General features: G+C 37.2%; 1 protein-coding gene across 3 annotated transcripts in view; it reads right to left on the bottom strand.

Moving 5' to 3' along the window:
- LOC121297469 (protein diaphanous homolog 1-like) overlaps positions 1 to 21,871 on the bottom strand; it is a 133,878-nt gene that overhangs the window by 11,443 nt on the left and 100,564 nt on the right. For all 3 annotated transcript variants that reach the window (XM_041223813.1, XM_041223814.1, XM_041223815.1), the window contains 6 exons: positions 19,292 to 19,531; positions 18,982 to 19,111; positions 18,244 to 18,368; positions 14,349 to 14,513; positions 12,806 to 12,938; positions 5,860 to 5,949 (listed from right to left, as the gene is read on the bottom strand). In XM_041223813.1, the coding sequence (XP_041079747.1) occupies positions 5,860 to 5,949; positions 12,806 to 12,938; positions 14,349 to 14,513; positions 18,244 to 18,368; positions 18,982 to 19,111; positions 19,292 to 19,531 (883 nt within the window). The remainder of the gene's footprint in view (positions 1 to 5,859; positions 5,950 to 12,805; positions 12,939 to 14,348; positions 14,514 to 18,243; positions 18,369 to 18,981; positions 19,112 to 19,291; positions 19,532 to 21,871) is intronic.

Below are 21,871 nucleotides of genomic sequence, written 5' to 3'. Positions count from 1 at the left end.
AAGCATGACAACACATAGATGTTTGTTTTTTTTATTTAAAAAAGGAGAGTAAACTGTATTCATATATATTAGGCCAATCTTTTTTAATACTGCCACACTAAGATTGTGTGGCACTTACTGTGTATATACATGTTGTGCAATGAGATTTGAACATTTAAAAAATCAAAAGAAAAAAAAAACCTGAACTAAAATTTATTTATTGACTCATTAGAAGTCTAGAAATCTGGTGGCCAAACTACTTTGGCTGTATACCTTTCAAACTAATATATATATATATATATATATATATATATATATATATATATATATATATATATATATATATATATATAAATAAATAAATAAATAAATACTGGAATGATGTTAAAGTTATGCCTGATGAAGCCAATGAATGGTAAAGTGTTGCGGTCTGGTTGAACTAACTGAACCACCACTCCAGTCTATGTTTACTCAAAAAATATACAGAAACCAAGAAGAATTTCTAACATTTCGTTTTGTGTTTTCTATTGCATGGGTAATCAAGAAAATTACTTCTTAAGAAAATAAACCTATACTGTATTGATGCTTATAACCCAATACGAAAATAAATCAATATTTTTTTGGCATTTGTATGCGTCAATTGAATGGGTTAGTATTCTTCCCTTGGTGAAGTTGTAAACCGCTGTGTAATAAATTCATACAAAAATGTATCATCTGTTGCTATTCAATGCAAAGTTAAAGATTGCCCAGTGAAAGTGAATATAATATTTTTAAACAGGGTACACTTTCGAAATTAGTTTTTTTGACGAGCAACTGTGCAGCTTGAAACAATTTCCTAGCCTCTGGGCTAGCGTCAAACTATTTGAACTACCAGTGTGGGAGCACACATCACTCACATCACACACATCTGCTCACTTTTCTCCCAGGATCCAATTACATTTCCAGACTTTCCTCCTTTCATTTAATTTTTGTTTCGGTGATAGACTCTGAAAAAATGACTGCTGGCTTTTCGTAAATATTTATTTATTTTCGGGTTCCTTGTTTAACAGAAATTGGTTGATATATAATAGTTGCCTACCTGGAGGTGATTGTTTGTTCATGCAATATACTGAAAGTTCTCCTTTCTAATACCTTAAATTACCACAGCTTAATAGAAATGTATGTTTATGAATTTTCATCCTATTCCAAGTACTGATACAAATGTCATATGCCTTCTTCAGAACTAATACAATCAAGATACAATTTTGTTTACACCTAAAAAACTTTTAACTTTTATAAAAAATAAAAAAAAAAGGACATATGAATGTACACTGAAAATGGCACGGTCCTTTAGGTCAATTCACAGCTAGAGTAGAAAGAAATACTAAACCATTACTACCACTACTGACTGTCTGGACTCACCAACATATTGACAACCAAAAACATTCTGCGCCACTGCTAATAAAATGGCCAAGGGCAAAACAAATCTGCCACACAAAATCATAAATTGGACTAATTCTTACAGTTTATTCAAGCATGTACAAATATAAGGTTAATAAGATGCTTTAGAGTTTTCATTACCTACAAAAATCTAAGTCTTAAAAGGAAATGTTACTTAAATAAATACTGTATAGAATTTAATTGTGTTACAAAATAAACATACCTAGAGTAATTTCAAATAATGGCTTTGCTTTTTTTAATCTTTTAGCTCAAAACCAGATTCATGCTACACACTAGGGGTTATGCCCTGCAGGATCCTGGCGAAGTAAAATTCAGCTTCAACTTTGACCCAGAGCATAGCTGCAAATGTAGTGCAGTTCCTATTCTAGATCCAGTAGTGAATGAATGCCTTGCTCCCTTTGTACAGCACATGGTGTTAATTATCCACAGAACGCAAACCTGACAGTACCTGCATATTTAATCATCTGAGCGGCATTAAATATTCAGTTTCTAAGCACTACATCAGAAAGGACAAGGGAAGTTCTAAGACAGCCAGAGAAAGTTGTGGTGTGAGAGAGATCAATACTACTTGTCGTTAAAGGAATACTAATATCAAGGGGATAGACAATTGTTGCTAATGTTCTCTTTGAAGCCTTTCCAGTCTTAATATGTGAATTTGTTTAGCATTCTAGTTTTTTTATTGATTTATTTATCAGTAACATATTTTTTTACTTAATGAAAAAGACAACGACACCTCCAGCAGTGTAAGCTCTCAAAAATCTTACCAGTACCAATCAAACCATGACCTGGTGAAGCTTATGTAGATATAACTTTTAGTAAATGAGTACATTTATTATAAGATAGAATACAGACAGGTTGCAGTTCAAACACCGACCATGTTGATAAAATAGCACCAGAACATGGATAAGATGTGCTTATGACCTTTTAAGAAACAACGATGCAGGACACTAACTTTGTTTAAAGTTTTACTATGACTTTTGTGAAGTTATGGATGGACTTGCATTTGACTGTTGAATGTCCAGTCAAAAGTTCACTCTGTGTACATTAATCCCTCACTTTTTTTGACAACTGCTTGACAAACTATTTATTTAAAAAGGTAGACTTCACCGTCTTATATTGGGGACTAATACATAAAACCAGAATGACAGGCCATAAAGTGAATGTGTTGTCAGAGAATGACAAGGAAGTAAAGTACAAGCGCACACAGTTTAGGCAAATATCTGAACAGCAAGTAGAGGAAGCAGTCCATGGAGAGATAGCAGGGAGGCAGCGCTGAGCTGGGCTGCACTGCGTGTGTTATAACTTGTTATGTGTGGGCTGAACAGCATACAAAGGCAAATCAAATTTATCTTTGTTTAATAATCCCCTGACTGCGACTTAAAGCCATTAATGAAAGGTATGTCGGTAAATCTCTAATATGACATCATCTGTGTCAATCCAACGCCCACAAAAGCTATTTTCTTTCCCCAGTTTAAATATTAGCTGGTGCTGACATGAAGATTCAATGTGCTGTTGTCAGATAGTATTAAGTTAATATTCAGCTTGATAAATAAGATAAACTCTGGATAACTTCAAAGTTACACAGATATTTACGTATAATTTTTTTAAGGAAGCAACAGCTACTTGCTGTGGGAAATGCAAGATGACTTGCAGATTGACATCTAAAATTAAATGGGATATTAATTGTAATCTGGTTTACATTCTGATTTATTCCACGTGAAATTAAATAGACATCTGCAGACAGAAATTCCAGGTCTTGGATACTATGATAAGAGGAAATATTCTGCATGTTTTTCATACCTCACCAAGTCTATGCCAGTCATTTTCTACTGTATGCAATCAGGCAAGACTTGTTTTAGAAATACCACACCACAATCCAGCCTGAGCCACTCCATATCACTTTCTTATCCAGGTTTCAAAATGGGGTCTGCCACTCTAATCGTCTCTTAATCTTCACAATTGATCACCCCACATCTAAATCAATACTTCTCCCATGACTAACAGAATACAGCAGAGAGCGTTTAACGATCAGACAGACAGATCAGTATAAATTCCAAGTCTGCCAGGATTATCCCATTACAAAGTTCATGTCTAACTCTGACTTTGTGTTTATACCTCAGACAGCAGCAGGACAAAACTCTATGCCATCCAAATGTGCCAGACAGCAGAAGGTGTTTGGGTAACCAATCCAGCTTCCAGATCCGAGGCAGACAGAATTAAAGAGCAGATGCTGCCTATTTAAGTTGTGAAAGTTCCCATGAATAAGAGGGCTGATAGAATAAGAAGGCAGACTAAAAACAGTGCAAATTATGAAACAAAACTCCCTTCCAATCGGAGAAAGATGAGCTAATGAACAGCTGCAGAGTGCGGTTTAACAACCTAAGAAGATATACTGTATACCCTGAAAAGAAAGGACAGAGAAAAGTACATGGAAGAACAATGATAATTTTAAAAATACAGCATTTCAAAAGTCCCTCATTATATAATGATTACCATTAGTAAAACATTATGTTACAGCAGCACACAAAATATGTGTAGTCCAGTTGTTAAAGAAAAGGGCTTGCAAATCTGAGGTCCCCGGTTCAAATCCCAGCTTAGCCACTGACTCACTGTGTGACCTTGAGCAAGTCACTTAACCTCCTTGAGCTCTGTCTTTTGGGTGAGACGTTGCTGCAAGTGACTGCAGCTGATGCATAGTTCACACACCCTAGTCTCTGTAAGGGTGCCTTGGATAAAGGCATCTGCTAAATAAACAAATCATATTAAAATACTAATCTGCAGAACTCAAACTACTTCAGAAAACCCTAATGTGACAAATGATTATTCAAATTACTCTTTAGGCCTGCCAATAATTAGAGACTGATTTATTTGTTTTTTAACCAATAGGTTTTTTTCTGTTTGCACAGTTCGCATCACAATTCATACTCCATGTAAAGTAAACAAGGTCAATCCCATCAAAGTGTAGTCTGCTGTTTTTGGCATCATTCTCCTTCCCTCCTCCTCATTTTCTTCTTCTTGGTCAATGCTTCTTTGGCAAGCCATGTACTTTTACATGTGTGTTGATGAATATTTTTGACTGTTAAGGCAGACATGCTTGGTTTTCCTTGGCCTATCTGCCTGACTGAATGTAAAACACAACACATCTTCCTGTTTCCATGGACCAGCACCTATCAATCAACTCTAACCTAGCCAAGGTCTGCATACAATACATGACTTGTGTACCAAGGCAATAGGGCCAGCAACCTGTTCCAGGCTTATTGATAAGTGGAAGTTATGTAGTGGTTACTCTTTAAATCATTTGTAGTCACTGCTGTTAATGCTACACAGTGAACATCTGGAACAAATACAGACATCTGGCAACAATACATATTATTCCAGAATTCACACACAACATGTACGGAAGCTTTCAGAACTATATATTCATCATCTAGAAAGTACATGAAAAATGCTGTGGTTATCATATATTTTTTCTAATCTCAAACAATCGCTTCAGCGAGAATACATCTTCATTACTGTTGCTAAGGGATATATGTGCAATGTTAATAACTTCCCCTTCTAGTATATTTCTGTTAGATTGATCAATAAGGCTGAAAAGGCAGGTTTAAATGCTTTAATTCAATTTGTATGCATCTGTTAGCAAAGACTACAGAATATCTACTCTATAGGCTGGAAGGAGCAGATGGCTAAACATTGTGCACATTTGTCAGATCAAAAGGTTCCTGTCTCATCCTGAAATGTATGACTGATCCAGTGCAAAGTGGCACCCTGATGAGCGGTGGCAGGGAGCTGAGAAAATAATTTTTTATCTGCATCTTTATAAAAAGCTAATTAGGTCCAACAGGAATGGGGTTTATAGACCAGTGGCAATGGCGAGATAAAATATAGGACATCACTGTTATTAATGTAGCAAAGTAGGATGAGTCCTACATATTCCAATACAGAACTAGAACAAACACTCCACTTTACCACCCCTGGGCAAAGGAATCGAAGACACAAGACACATGTACTTCCAGGACTTTTCAGATTCTGACGCAACCCAATTACTTTAAACTGAATGATTGCTCTAAATTAGTCCTGGCCCACAAACATACTGTTGAAAAAAAAATTTGTATTTAGAAACATTACTGCCCTACAGAGCTGTATGCAGGACTGTAAATAAGGTTACAGAAGTTTTATGGCGTAACAATGCCACCAATTTCAGGGACACATATATGTTGTTTAATCACAATAGCATCACAAAGTATATGCAAGTAATGTACGATCAAATTCTTACAGCACAATAGTAGAAAACATACAGAATATTATGGAAGGTTGAATGCAGTCCTTGTAAATACAGATCTTTCACCAATGCACCATGTGAGCTTCTCTCAGAACCAGTGCTTCCCTGAGCGTACAGCACCCCAGACTGCTGGCTCTGCAGTTAGAATGAAAGGCACTTACCCGCCTGCCTAGGACCCCTCTTTCTCCTAAAGGCGGCACCTGACTGCAAGGCTTCCATCAAGCCATCCATAATTCCAGTTTCGTCACCCTCTGCAGAGAAAAAAAACATAAATGTCAAGAAGTGTTCAGGCGTACTGCTCCTTTAAGAGGCCAAAGACAATCTGTATTACAGTATATTCATAGTTACAATTCATTTCCACTCTGTCTGATAGTGTTGTCAATAAAGCGCCTTTAATTCAGTTTCCATGACAACAAAAAGAGTGCTTAAAAAAAACAAAAAAAAAAACCCTCAAGCTCAAATATACATAAATGAAAAGAAATTGGAATTATACATAATTTCACACATTACAACCACTCGTTATGGCAAAATGCTATTGATGTCCAATAACCAATGTAAAGAAAGATCACAGTAAATAGTTATTTCTATGATTTTCTAGGGGGAAGAAATGCAAGACCAGATTTTTCAATGCAGCTAAATTTTGCTTGTACTGCTATTTTTTAAATAAATCGATGCACTTTTCTATTCTAGCCGTGCCATTAGGTTATTGACAGAACTCTGAAATCACAGCTAATTAAATCAAAGGAGAATATTCAATTCTATAGTGCTCTGCAGTTTTTTAAAATGCAGTTTAAACTCTCTGAACATCTGCAGGAAGGCAGTATTACAGTATCAATTTCCTGAAAGTAGTTCAAAGTCACCTTTCCAGAAGCTGGAATTATTATAACAATTGTAAGTCATCATTTCTATTTAGAACGTTGCAGATTATGGCAAGGAAATGACATGTAAAGAAGACAAAAGGTACATTAAATGATACTGTACCCGAGGGTTATGAACTTAAAAAAAAATGAAATGTGGCAGGGTAAGACTGCTGTATGTTTAAACCCTTTTGAGTCTTTCCTAAACGCAATGTGCTGCACGCTCAGTGAATACAGTACCTCAGCTGCCATGAACTGAACATGATACTTTGGATTTCCTGTTTTAACACTCTTGGGTAAATAGTTATGTCTGGCTGGTGACACTTGAGCCTGGCGTTTAGTGTGAACTATAGTGGTGACATAGGATAATTCAAGGGACGATTAATGGTCTTGTTTATTTAATATATTACCTACTTATTAATTTTTTTTTTCTTTTTACCAGGGGCCAGAAACACAGCACCCACAGTATTGTCATTTAAAAAACATCATTTGGTTTGATCTCAACACACAAGGCTTAAACTGATTGTTCCACTCCATTGGTAAAACATTTCACTCAGCAGGGGCTATAATAGTAATTTGGCCAATGCCATGACATTTGTCAACAGCCTAAGGAACACCGAGGTACCACTGAAGCCAGGCAAATAAAAAAGGGAAACAGCAGGAATCAAACCAATTATGCATTGGTTTGTGACTTGTGCACCTTTTATTCTATCACCGGACACAAGAAAGCATGACAAATAAAAATATTAAAAAAGATTTAGCATGAGTTCCATATATATGAAGAGGCAAAATAGTTTTTCATAGACTGAAATGCCCTCAGGGTGACATACGGTAGCACTGTTGGGTATCCAAAATGGTATTGTAGGACTGTGATCCAACTAAAGCATTTATTAGCACTTAAACCCTTCTCTCTTAGAACATATTTTGTTAAGCGCCATAGCACCCAACGTCAGCTATGAAGCAGCAAAGGCAAACAAAGGTAGCCAAATCTTATGCTTTCAAAGGGGGGGGTTATGAAGAACAAATTAAGAATTGTCTCAACAAAGCCAACATCTTGTTTTTCTTTCTCTCTCTGAACACCGCCTGTATGCAAATGCTGCATCTGGACTAATACAACTTGACACAATATCCATTGCTACCTGACCTCAAGAAAACAGGTCTGAAAAGCAGAAGGATTGTTTTAATGCATGCTCTGATTCACTGCAAGCAAAAAAAGAAATGCAACTATATATATATGCATGCATGCAAGTGCGGGGTCCCGCTGCTTTGACAGAAAGTCAGTTTTCAGCAGTGCATGGAAGCTCACATTAACCCAGATGAGCAGTGACCCAGTTTGAAATGGGACTCACATCACTCACTAGCTCTAAGCTGGAGGGGATTGGAGGAGGAGGAGGAAGAGGAGGTGAAGAGACTGTGCTGCCCAGAATAGAACAGATTGAATGCAGTCAGTTTAAGATTTGAAAACACGGCTCTCGAGAAGTAAACACACAGCCTTTGAGGGCGATTGAGAGAGACTTCTAGGATGAATCGTAAACAAATTTCTTTCATTGCAAAAATATAAACAAGCAAAAAATAAAGGACAGTAGTGTATGAGTGGGAGACATGCACAAGACAAACTGTGTAATTACTGGAATTACACACACAGGAATACAGTGTTACACTGTAAATCAGAACAGGAACACGAGGAGGCAGCTGTAGTGACAGAAAATGCATGGCTCCTATTAGAACACATAATCCTTTAACTTTTCTGTGCCAAATTGCTCCCTGACCCTGTAGTCAATTCTCAGTGCAGCTTTGGCAGACTGCACAAGGAGATAAAGGGAACGTAATCTTCTTAAATAAAAATAATAACCCTCAGACTTTTCTACAAAAAATGCCAAATATGCAGTAGGACAGATGATCAAAACATTAACCTTGCAACTAAGTAGTGAGAATAATTGTGAATATGAATACACCAAAGGACCAACATCAATATTCAGTTCTGAGTGAATCTAAAATGTTCATATAGGTAACATATTTAACATTAATAACATGTGTGCTACATTTGTGCAATTGTACTGCAAGGTATACAGCTCAACAAAAAAAAAAAAAAAAAAAGAGAGAGAGACTGGCAGATGGCATTAATTACTTAGAAAAGGTTAAAGGTTTCCTGGCATCTCAAGAGATTAGCTTGTGTAGAACCCTGCCCATCCTCCCCACAAACAATCTAATTCCAGTCACGGTAACGTGTAACATCTGGGGCCATGTAACACCAAGCCAAGAGAGCAAAAATCACAAGATGGCTCAAATATGCCACACTCTGGCAGAAAACTGAAGTAAGGAGAATTTCCTTAATGCTCCCTTATAAACATTCTACTTTTCATTCACATTTGGCTGATGCAACACCATGATTTTATCTCAATAAATAAAACACTATAATGCAACCAAGGCAGCAACCCCCCCACCCCACACCACACACACACACACACACACACACAAGGGAATATATAGTACAATAGAACGATTCAGGTCAGGAAAGCTAAAATTGCTGTCTTAAGGGAGTAGACAGCTAAATATAGCCTGGTTTATCTACTTCTAACCAACACGAAGAAACATTTTAACCCATAGCACAACTGCATTTTCCCTTTTCTAACAAAAAACTTTTCTAAGCATATCAAACTTAATTTATATTATTTAATTGTATATATGTAATATTCTACTGTAAAATTATAGCATATAAATTGACAGATTAAAAAATCATTGCAATTCAATAAAACAAACTAGATAAATAATAACTATTGTTTAGTGTTATCTGTTGCTCTCTTCAATCTTTTCAATGTGTCAATCCTAGATTATCTGATTAGATTATTAAATGTCTAGTGACCTAGTGATGTTTTTCTCTCCAGGAATGAACGAGTTAACTGTATTTTAGTACAAAGCCCTTCACATCCTGGATGCCATGGTAACAGCCTATGTTGAAAGTACAATCTATGTAATCACATTAGCACATCTGTCACTGTTTCTCTTTGCCTCACTTGTTGACAACACTGACATCTTCTGGCCAAAAAATAGAACTACTTGTGACCTACATTAAAAAAAAAATACAAACTGTGTTTTTTTTCTCTCATTTGCTTACCTTCTGCAAAGAGAGGGTGTGGGCTAAATGAGTTGTAATTTCAACTTTTTGACTATACTATTTCCAAGAAATACTGAACTGGTATAATAAAATAAACGCAGCCAAATGAATGCCTTACGTCTCAGCTTGTAATTTAATCAGCTACCCCCGAATCACACTTCTGCTTAAAAATAAATCACGAGGCATCTCAGACCCTGTAAAATGAGGGTCTCCCAAGTTCTTCTTGAGAGGCACAATGTTATTTTATTACCATAAAAACAAGTGAATTTGTGAAAAGGCCAACAACTACCACCTCCACACCGGGCCAGTCATATAACATTTACCAAAAATCATTTCAAACTCGAGTCACAAAAGCTTTTGGATTAGTGTGTCACTCGGTCTGTGGGGGAAAAAGGAAGATCATAAAATAGAGCATAATGGAAGTAAGCAGGGATTCTGGAAAGTACCAGAAAGTAAAAAAGGAAAGAAAGAAATAAAGAAAAAAGAAAGAAAGAAAAACAACCCTGACTGCGCAGCTGACAGAAAACAGGCTTTCATTTGTGGATGAGGAAAACTGATGCCAACTGGCACATCAAACTCCAAAAAGTAACAAATAAAATGAGTTTGAAGCCCTTACAAGGGAGGCACAGAGTCAGGCCTGAAGTAAACTTATAAATTAGGTATTTTATAAAAGAAAAAGTAACATTGGCATCCCGTTATTCCCTGGTGCCTGGCTACAGAGATCTTTGCAGGAAAGGGAATTATTCAAAACAGATACATTTCACAAAGGAGAGCCAGGGCAACCAAGCAATCACGTGGTTTGTGATTTAAAGCAGATGTGGAGGGTACAATGTCCTTCTTATGCTAGTAAAGAGGTTCTGGCAGAAACAATCTAAAAATAGGAACTATTGGAAGGAAGGTGGCCGTGGAGTATCAGAATGGCAAAGATGAATGAGGAAACCTAATAAAGAAATACATAGAGTTTGTCATGTTATGGCACAGTATTTTTTTTTTTCTTAGTGGTTCACATGAATTAAATTAGCAGCATTCCTTTTAAGGAGCTGTTTTAACCTGCAGGGAAAGTACAGTGTAAGTTAAGTACTGTACTGTAAATTGGTACATAGAGTCAGGATTTAAAATTTCATTGAGACTTGCTGTTTTTTCTTTTAGCTTGGCTAATGCTAGAGCATTACAATTGCACGTTTTTGAAGGTGCTACCTAGAAGGTGTTACCTACCTGTGGTTAGTTCCAACACAAATAAACCCATTTGCTATTTTCTTTCATGGTTTTAAGATGTAGGTCTATTTTTTTTAATGAACATATAACATGTTTCAAATAGAAGGGGGGGGAGGGGTGTGGCAGTAAAAAGAGTGGAAGGAAGGCAGAAGGCAGGATGCTTGCAGAAAAGAACACATAGGCTATGACACACAAGGCCGATTAAACAATCAGACAGGATGAGATGTAGAGACTCTACTTGGGAACTGAACAATGTACAGTTTGCCCTTGAAAAAACATTACTCTATTTACCATATTAAGCCTGAGTGTACAAACCTTATCTGACTACTAGCTGTGACTACTCACAGCTTTTGACAAAATGATTAAACAAGTTATATGTGTATTTATAACAGGTTAACATTTAAACAAGTTGAGGCTTTACTTTAATTAAGTACTAAACACAGGACAAAAATATATAACATGGTTTAGACAGCACAACGCAGGAATAGATACATAATATTAAACTTCTGGGTAAAGAAAGTAAAATGTATCCCATCTATGCTGATTAAAGATTACACCGGAAGTGGAATGGTCAATTCATAGCAGCCGCAAGTGTAATCTTTTTAAGCTAGCTCACTAACTCAAAGAGACTGAAGTAATTCAGCATGGCAGGTGAAGCTAGACAAGCAAGGGGCATGCTTTTATCCTTTGCTCCTGGGGGGAATGTTACAGATGTTGGGCAAAGGAGCTAGTGTGAAACTTAAGATGTATATACAGTATGCACACATACGCACGCACGCACAACAGAATAAAATGTACGAATTACCGAAAAATGACAGACTAATTCTATTTTTTATCTTAATCACAACTTTGACAATTAAGTTTAGGACTACCTAAGATAGTATAAACTGTTTCTCTTTGACAAATAGTTTTATCTTGTTTTTAATTATTATTTTGAAGCCCTTTTTCACAGAATACACTACCATACAGCATGGACCGGCAGACCAATATACTGTAATCTGAACTCTGAGCGCCCTCTACTTGGGAGAAGAAGGTAGTTCAGTACTCATAAGATATTTTTTTAGTATCACTTTTGGGAAAAAAAAAAAAAAAAAAAAAAAAAAAAAAAACATTATTTAATCCTTCCCTTTCTATTCACATTTGGAACTTAACTGATATCAAATACCGCCAGCAGTAACCTTTATAGTATAAACAATCCTGACAATTAAAACATTAACATAACTGTTTGGAAGTGGACTTCTTACGTAAAGAGAGGACCCTTTATGCTGTTGAACTTTATGATAAGGGGCAGGAACTGCTATACCACGATAACCTTATGGACGTTGTTAAAGAGTCAAGTGGCAAAGTTATGAAGGAAAAACAGGAGGAACACAACCTTAAATGTCAGTAGCTGGGACCCTTATAACCTTCTTCTGTGCACCAGCAGTTCATTGTTCTACAGGGTTACTATTATCCTGGAAGGCTACTATCAGTCCCAAAGAGAGGTCACTGCGCTGTCAGCCAAGCAACCATGAGTCTTCTGTTAGCCGTCACGTTTCTTACAGCTTACCGTGGGGCAAGTGAACCTGTTAGTCATTTACGAGTGTTCCTGCATCATTCCGGAATTCTTGATTCACAAACTTAGAATTAAAACGTGTCTCTTCTATCAAATTTGTGAACAGCTTGATCATGGAACTTTCTGAGATTGCAAGCATTTATACTCAGCCAAGTGTTTTATTCACGTTAGTACCCTCGACTATATGTTAACTTTTCTGGGGTATGTTGTTTACTATTGTATTTTCGACAATTGTAAAATTGTAAGACGACCACAAAGCAGTTCTGTTGTTTTGAAGTAGTGTATCAGGTACTCTTACAGGGTACTCAAGATCAAAGAAAAACAGGTGACATGTTTCTTTCCCTAGGTAAAGGATTCCCTCTTACCAGCATTAATGTCGATGAGTTGGTTCCTCTTCTGTTTCTCTTCTTTCTCCCTCTCTGCTTTCTCCCTCGCCAGTTTTGCCTTGCGGATTTTTTCCTCTGCCTCCTTCCTTTTCTGGTTCTCCTTCACCGCTTGCTGAAGACGGCAAACAAGGCATTTATTATATTATAAAAGGAGAAGGCAATGGTTGAGATTGCCTTGCTCAAGCTCATCATATCCAGGGAAATCAATGTCCTACTGTAAGTGACTCTGCATATAATGCACAGTTTACAGCCTACCTCTGTAAAGTGCTTTGTGATGGTGGTCCACTATGAAAGGCGCTACATAAAAATAAAGATACCTGGGCACATGACTTCTCTAGAACATTACTGATAAGGTTGCATATACCAGTTTATAGATACATGAAAAAAATACAAATGACGCTTTTATTTTGTACCTCTAATTAAACATTTGCTGATATTGTGTGCACTTGTATTTCCCAACCTACTATTAAGAAAGAGAAAAATGTGCTTGGCTCAGTTTGGTTCCTGAAATGTTTCAATGGTGTTAAACTAACAATGCACAGACGCACACAAAATAACATGCAAACATTTAAATATAAACCATTATAGTAAATTAGCCCACTTATATAGATACTTAACCTACACATATAAACATTTGAACAGAGGTCATTGAAGTACATGAAGATTGGTAAAGTGGTCACTGTAAAAAAAAAAAAAAAAAAAAAAACAAACAGACTTCCTGCTCCCATTGGGAAAATTATTTCACAATTCAGTGCATACATAGCCAAAGGATGTTTTGCTAAGATGCAGCCCAGATTTTAGCATTAAACTTCCGTCAGTACAATTACATTTACCGTTATCTGGAGGACACAAGGGTGCAGTTTTGTCATAGTTTTAGATTAGCATGCACGAGAACAAATCATGGTACAAGACAACAGTAATGCTGCCTATCTTAATGGGCTGTCAGTTCCGGACTGTGATAAGAGTTGTGGTACAGTTATCTGTGTTCATGTACTAGAGAATAGAATATTGTTTGTCCTCTGAGATTAGATATATTACTCTACAATCCACTGTGGTATGATCAGTGGAGGATGAACTATGAGATACAGTGTATAGTGTCCGTTCTCTTGGTGAAAAAGTGTCAAGCCAGTACAGTTAAAGATTCCATTGTATTTAAGCCCAGTCGTCAACTGTTCAGTTTCTTCACTTGATTACACATTATGAATTAGTTGCTGGCCGTTATCAAAGGAGCACAGCTAACCGATTTAATGTTTTAGTATTTTAGGCTACGGAAATTCACCTGCTTCATTGGTCAGTACTCCTGAGCATCTGCTCTTTTAAAGCAGTGTGTGCCGATTCAATTGATTTAGGTTTTTTTTTTGTGTTTATTCTTTAATCATGTGATCATTTCTATTACAATCTATGGCATCCTGTTTCTTGGAGGAACCAAAGTGCATGCTAAGCTAGCTTTCATCACTGTATGCAGGTTGCTGTCTATTACTCTAAGGTAACGAACGCTAAATGTTTATATTTTTTCACTCACCTGGAACATGCCTCTGAAGTTGCTGAGGTCCCCGAAGAACTCCTCCACAGATATCTTTTTGGGGTTAAAGACAAAGTAGGTCCCCAGGTCCTCATATTGCTTCTCCATGTTGTTGTACATGAGGGCCAGCTTTTCATACTGCTCTCGGGCAGTCTTGACAAAACTGTGCAGACACAAGGTTAAGGGAATAAAGAGCAGACTCAACCAGGCAGATTTCACAACTTTGGGGGAAAAGGAGGTGTTTAAACAAGTTTTTAAACAGTACTTTCACACTTGTGTAATGTATCTTAGAGGTGTGCACTAGAATCTCAAGTTATGTGACCTTATTATTTTTCATAAACACGTTTGTTGACTTTATGGTTTTCAAAGATGTTTTGTTAAACTGAAACAATATATTCCTGTACATTTTGGTAACTTCACTACATTTACCAAGGAAACAAACAGCAATTACCTCACATGTGAGCAAGGAGGTCAGATTTTACCCCCTGAAATCCAAAGGTTACAATACTGTAAACAGTGGGAGTGGCAGATATGTTCATCAGACTTCCTGTTTTGCTAGACTGCTGATTCAACACTGTTTAAAAGACTTTCCCACAGGAGGGCACCTACTAAGTCTAACACAGAGGACATAAAAAAAAAAAAAAAAAAAAAAAAAGAAGAACTGTATTCTGCACAATCAAGATCTACCAGCGCTAGAGACTGGGCACTAGCCTTTTTCTAAAGCAAATTACTGTATCTAAAGCAAACTATTGTGTCGGATCCAGTACTCAAAAATGTTAATTGGGACAGCTGAAATGCAGGTATGCTACAATTGATTTAGTATTCTGCCCCTACAGCAAGACCAATTTAAAACAGATCATTAGTTACTACTTGGGTCTCTCACGGAGCTTTGGTATGACAATAGCAACAAATCCTTTGTATTCTGTAGTGAATAGGGTAATTAACATTTGTTTAATCTGAAACAGATTGGCCTGTGCAAAGACATTTACCCCTTACAGTGTTACTAACCTTAATTAAAGAGCAGGTAGCGTCAAACTTAATTGTCTTTCTTTGTATTGGAATTAATCAAATAGACCAAGTCAGACAGAGTGTTTCGTATTAGTACAGTAACTCCAGAACTATCTAGCGCACAGCAGTATATTGTCAGAAAAAACAAACAAACAAACAAACTGCATCCAAAAGGCACAATTATGGCAGGCAACTGGAACTGAAGAGTAGTTTTATGTGTAACGCACCTTACACAGACTTACACATCAAACAAAAACACAATGCAATTGGACGCAACGCACACTTTAAAAGCTGCAATTATAAACCAAAATGTTCTGGCAGAAGTGCATAAATCTTGTTTCTTGTAACAATAAAGCAAACAAATAACGCCCAGAATCCTGCAATTCACTTGTCTAATCTTTACTACGGCCCCTACCTTCTGTTATCGTATATCAGGGTATGTTTCACTTTAAAAAGGCTGGTGACTACAATGTTAGATATTCAAATTTTCGCTCCCCACCATCCGCAAATAGAAGGACATGAAAAGAAGGTGATTCATTATGTCCACAAAGCCACATCACACAGTCTACAAAGCAGAATGAGACAAGGTGTTACAATCTATCTCGAATGTTATAATAGTGAAACTTATATCTGGACACATGAAATGCTCCAGGATATAGAATATCACAAATGAATAAGATAGCAGCAGTACAAATGAGTTAGAATACTTGTTTCTTCTCCTTTTACAACTGTTTCAATAGAAGTTGAAAAATGAGTTACATTTTATCTTCAGCCAGTAGTGCAGTTCATTTCCTACCAGAGATTAATATCTCACTCAATGAATTGATGAGGCACGCTGATCCCACAACCACCCCAGCTTCCTTTATCAACCAGGAACTCGAGAGCAGATGTCAGCGAGCTACAGACTTTGTAGGACAAAAGCCAACCCTGCAGGTGTCCGCTCTGAGCTCACTGGGCGCCTGGCCAGCAGGGTTCGCTGTAGAGCAAAGAGGAGAAACAGTCCCTGTCGGTGTTACTTTCCTAACTCACAGGAGTGCCTCAGCCAATGTGATGCACCCTTCAGAGTCCCCAGCGAAGACCAGCCTACTTCGCACAGCCAAGACATGAACCTGTTCTGTATGAGTCATCCTGCGCACCACGTGGCTGCGCTTCTCCCAGGTGATAGATGAGGCATTCTTAAGTGTTTTTTTTTCTTCTTTCTGTTCATATGCTATTTAATACGGAAAGCCAGACAATATTTATGAATTTAGTTTGTCAGCCTATTTTCACTGCAACAAAAGGTATATTCTTCATACAGAAATGAAGAAAAAAAGGCAGATTCTTTAAGCTAATTTAAAAATGATCATGCCCCTTGTTTAATAATATCCATAACTCATAGTTTTTGAGTTCTGAAAAAAATCCAAAAATACAGTTTATTCATGGCTTCAACCTTTCTCATGCACAGCAATGGAATGTAGCATTGTTATAAGATACAGAAGTCTACTGAATTTATCTAAAACAGTGGTGAATCTAATTACTGCCAAGGAGATAGATCATTAAGGGTTTGATTTAGTGATATAGGACGGTATTTAGGTCTTCCACAGTTCAGGTCAAATAGAGCCTTATGTTTAATATTTTATAAGAGCCGATGTAAGGGTAAGTGCAAAGGGGACTTTACTGCTTTTCCTATGAAATCTTTTTGTGTTAGGTTTGATTTTCATGCTCCACAAATCATATACAGTGCCTACTGCTCTCTGTACTCCTAACTCAGCTGTAAGTGTGGCCGTCAAACAGCCCGATGCAGAGGCCGTACTTGCTGCAACCCTCATGATCGTCATTGCAGCTTATTATTTGTGCGAGTTGAGTAATCTGCATTGCTCTTAAGTTTACATAGTCCGCTAGGCAATATGGATTTTGCAGCTGCAATTGTTTGCACTACTCCTATCCTTACATCAGGCCCTAGGTATATTAATAGTAATATAGCTCAAACTAATGAGAAAATTGGAACGACAACAAAAATGAAATCCTTGTTAACTGCTGCACCTAGACACTATCAATAACCTCTCTGTTTAAATGGTCTGTCACTAATTAATATGCAACAAACAAATATATTGGCCTTCATGCAGGGTATAGTTATATTCCTATCTTAACTACATTTCATGGTGGTTTAATATTTAAAACGTATATTGCTACCCAAGCTCAAGGACATCATATACGATTACCTAATAATACCACTGTATCTAAAAAACAAAACAAAACAAAACATGAAATGTGTATAAATCTATATATAATTAATCCAGTGAAGGCGCAATCACCAAAACCTGTGTTCATGCTGTCTTACTAATATGAATGATGTTTATAAGGTGCTGTAAATTACTTAAAGGAATGTACTATAACAGAGCCTTTAATCAGAGAAAGTACATTGTAATGAAACACTGCTTTTTCAGACTGTGCTGATAACAGGGATAATTATCTAATGCAGTTTTTGCTTTTATTCCCAGCAGGCTTGAACATAACTTAATCAGCCTTAGAAAACTAAATAAAAAGGATAGAGAAAATAAGCCACAAACCGACTGCTTTAAAATTCACTAACTTATATACAACCATTTGATTTTTATGGGTTTTTTTTGTTAACTACAAGAAAGCCAACAGCACCTTCCTGGTTATTTGTGTTTGAATCTCTGTATGCTGGCTTTAACTTGCTTCAGGTTCAGCAGGAAACAGCATGTGATATTTTATGGAGATGAAGTGAAGCACTATGGTCTACTTGTTTGAAGCATGCAAAGTGGGCTGATACCATCCTCTTAACAACAACAGAATGCAATGCCCCTCGCATGTTCCTTTATGAAGGACTCTGCGGTCAGAGCTAGCATAGCTGTTATTTTAAACTTCATTTTTAAAAGGATATTTCCATCTTCTCCACAAACTTGTCTTTCTCGTTGGTGGGTGGAGGGAACGCCTGTATGTCTTTCTCCAAGTTGGAAATCTGCTTTGCCATCTGGTCTACGTTCTTCTGTAACGTTTCAGCAGAAACTGGAGGAATACATTGTACACAAATTAATGAAGATCAAGCATTCAGAATTGTTTAAAAAATAACATTTCAACTAAACAACTAGCTGACAAAGTAATTGCAGCTAACAGAATAGTACATACATTTTTCTCTGCCATGCAAGAAAGACGGGCCAGGCTTTTCAGTGATAGGCCAGCTGAGAGAATTTGAATACTGAATTTAGGATTTAAATCAGTTCTTAATTCCAAACCCTAACCCCAAAAGCAACGGCTCAAAGAGAACATTTCATGTGTTTGAAAGAATGTAGTACATTTTTACATTGGCCCGTCTTTCTGCACCAGGTAAAGAGCGCGGCCCCTCTTTCCGCACCTATGTCAACATGTGTTTCTTTAAAAGCTGCACATTTGAGACTTAGGTGGCTAATGGAAGTGCAAAATCTGTAGATTTATGGAATTATTTCTAGCTACAATTACTGTTAGAAAAGTTTATTCCTTCCTGACTTACAATACTGTGTTTGTAGCTATTGGTGCTAGAAGAACTATAAAATGGAGATTCTTTCCCTGTTTACTAGCCTGGTTGCTATGGTATCAGCTGGGTGTAAGCTGAGTTGTAACACTAGAGCTTAGTCACTCATACCTCGGCTTGCTTTGTCCACATGGGTTAGTTCATCTATGAAGTGCAACACTTCTGGATACTGCTCCTGACAGACCTCAGCTAGGAAGTGCAGGAGAGTCATCTTCTGATCAGAAGACTTGGTGTCTCGAAGCTGGGGAAGAACCGAGATCAAACAAATAAAAAACAAAACAACAACTACATAATAAAACTTTAAGCCCAATAGGGATGTACTGAATTCTGGTATTTCATGTTATAAATGCCACAGTAGTTCAGCCATAATCTGTAAATGAACTGTTTATTATTGCATTTCATATTTATTTATTTTTTTTACTTTGCAGAGGTAGCTGATGCTGAAGCCAAAGGCGCCGGCGTTCCTTGAACCCGTGTTCATGAAGTTCCCGACAAGCAGGATGAGCTCCAGTAACTTGGAGAAGTTCTCACTCTGGCTCAGCTCCTCGCAGGCGGCAATCACCGACACAATGTCTGGCTTGATGTTGTTGATCTGCTCTTCAAACTGCAGCTTGAACAGGATGGCATTCAGACGAACATGAAGCTTTGGCACTGTGCTGATCTGTGATAGAGGGGAGGGAAAAGCAGCACAAAGTTTCATAACAATAAGTGGTTCTTTAGATATATGTGGGACATTTGACAGACAGGTGTACAATGGCCTCCACTATATTCCTGTGCCAGGGTTTATTCATCACCACAGGGTGAAAATAAAATGCAAATACAGAACACATAAGCAAATCTCAATGTAGAATATACAACTAAAATTGGGTGTGTATACAGTACCAGTCAAAAGTTTGAGTACACTTGCTGAAAACTAGTTTTTTTTTCATAATTGAAAATGTTTTACGTTGTACAAGTTTCTGTAAATACTTGCAAATGAAAACACATGTTACAATATACAAAACAAAACATAAGGAGTATCAAAGCAATGTTCAAGAAAATTGAAAATTGTCTCTAAATCTTGGATTCCTCAAAATAGCCACCCTTTGCCTTAATAACAGCCTCACAAACACGAGGCATTCGATTAACAAGTTTCAGCAGGAAATCACCTGACATGTTTTCCCATCTCTTCTGCAGCAATTCCCAGAGATGTGGGGCACTTGTGGATAGCTTTGGTTTGACTCTTCTGTCTAGGTCGTCCCATACAAGTTCTATGCGATTGAGGTCTGGAGACTGGGCTGGCCAGGTCATTAGATTGAGTTGTCCTTCACTTTCCTTCTTCGCCAGATAGTTCTTGCATAACTTTGAGTTGTGATTCGGGTCATTATCTTGCTGAAGAATGAAGGACTGCCCAACTAGCAGTAATCCTGATGGAATGGCATGCCTCTGAAATATGCTATGATAGCCATGCTGGTTGAGCTTGCCATAGACTTGGTAAAGATCACCAACTCTGTCACCAGCAAAGCAACCCCAGATCAAGACACTGCCTCCTCCATGCTTGACAGTGGGAACTACACATGCAGAACTCATGCGCTCACCCTCTCTGCGTCTTACAAATACTCGGCGGTTTCTACCGAAATATTTCAAAGTTTGACTCATCGGTCCATAAGACCGACTTCTACTCCTTTCTGTGTTTTTTGGCCCAGGCAAGTCTCTTCCTCTTATTCTGCACTCTTAACAATGGTTTCTTTGCAGCAATTCTTCCAGTTAGGCCAGCTTCACGCAATCTCCTCTGAACAGTTGATGTTGAAACATCTGTACCTCTAGTAGCATTTAGCTGAGCTTGTATTTCAGGGGCAGTTAATCGCTGGTTTCGCAGACTTGTCACTCGAATGAACTTGTTCTCTGATTCTGAGGTCACCCTTGGCCTGCCTGACCTTGTTCGGTTCTCATAAGTGCCAGTTTCTTCAAATCTTTTGATGGTCTTGGCCACAGCAGTTACAGACACTTGCAAAGTTCTTGCGATTTGTCTTTTTTCTTTGCTTAACTAAGCATATTTTGCCATTTTCTGCTTCAGGAATGACAAACTTGTGCCTATGCTACCTACATTTATAGTAATCACCTGTTAACAATAATTGGTGACAAAAGGTTAATTAGGGTAACATGCTAGTTAACTCTAGAGAAAATCTAACAAAGACACTTATCTTAGGCCAGTGTTCTAACATCGTGTTATACACATTTCAGACTTTTAACTGACTTGGGCTTCAGACTGAAATCCCCTGGCTTTGGGTGACCATTTCATTGAAATTGACAAGATTTACATTTTCATTTAAAAATAACATTTTTTAATGCAATTAATTTATGATTATCCACTTATATAAGTACACATATTATATAATGAAATATTAAGTGTTTATAGACAAGTTCATACAGTTAAAAGCATAGATAATCATGAAAAACCTGGTTTCAAGCAGGTGTACTCAAACTTTTGACTGGTACTGTAAATACATACACACAATAACTTGTGTCTGGTGACGAAGCTAACAAACAATGTAGTTAAAACTCACAAATTAATGACACAATGAATGATTCAGAATTGCTTTGCAACTCGTGCAATGAGTTAACAAGACAACCCTCCCCCACGCTCAGTATTAGTATGGGGAACGGACTACTCAATGCATCAGTTCTTTTTGTAATTCACTTGATATACTGTGCACAATGTAACTGTAAATTAAACAATGTGTTTAACTCCAAAGGCCTTGATTGATGCAATACATCTATCTGAAATTGCAGTGCATCAGAAAATGAGGTCACATTACAATAGCTATAGTGTTAATGTATAGGCTGCTATAATATTTTTTGATTTAACCCCAATTCCTAAATATGATCAAAAGCTGTGGTTCCAAAAACAAACTTATAATGATGCTTGAAATGTTTGGTGGGCATTGTTTTGTATTGCTGTGACTTACATTGACATGGAAATTATTAAACACATACTGGACAGACTTGTGTGTCTCTACTC

Source organism: Polyodon spathula, chromosome 22, assembly GCF_017654505.1.
Source record: "Polyodon spathula isolate WHYD16114869_AA chromosome 22, ASM1765450v1, whole genome shotgun sequence".
Taxonomy (NCBI): Eukaryota; Metazoa; Chordata; class Actinopteri; order Acipenseriformes; family Polyodontidae; genus Polyodon; species Polyodon spathula.
This window is presented reverse-complemented; position numbering and strand designations above follow the sequence as displayed.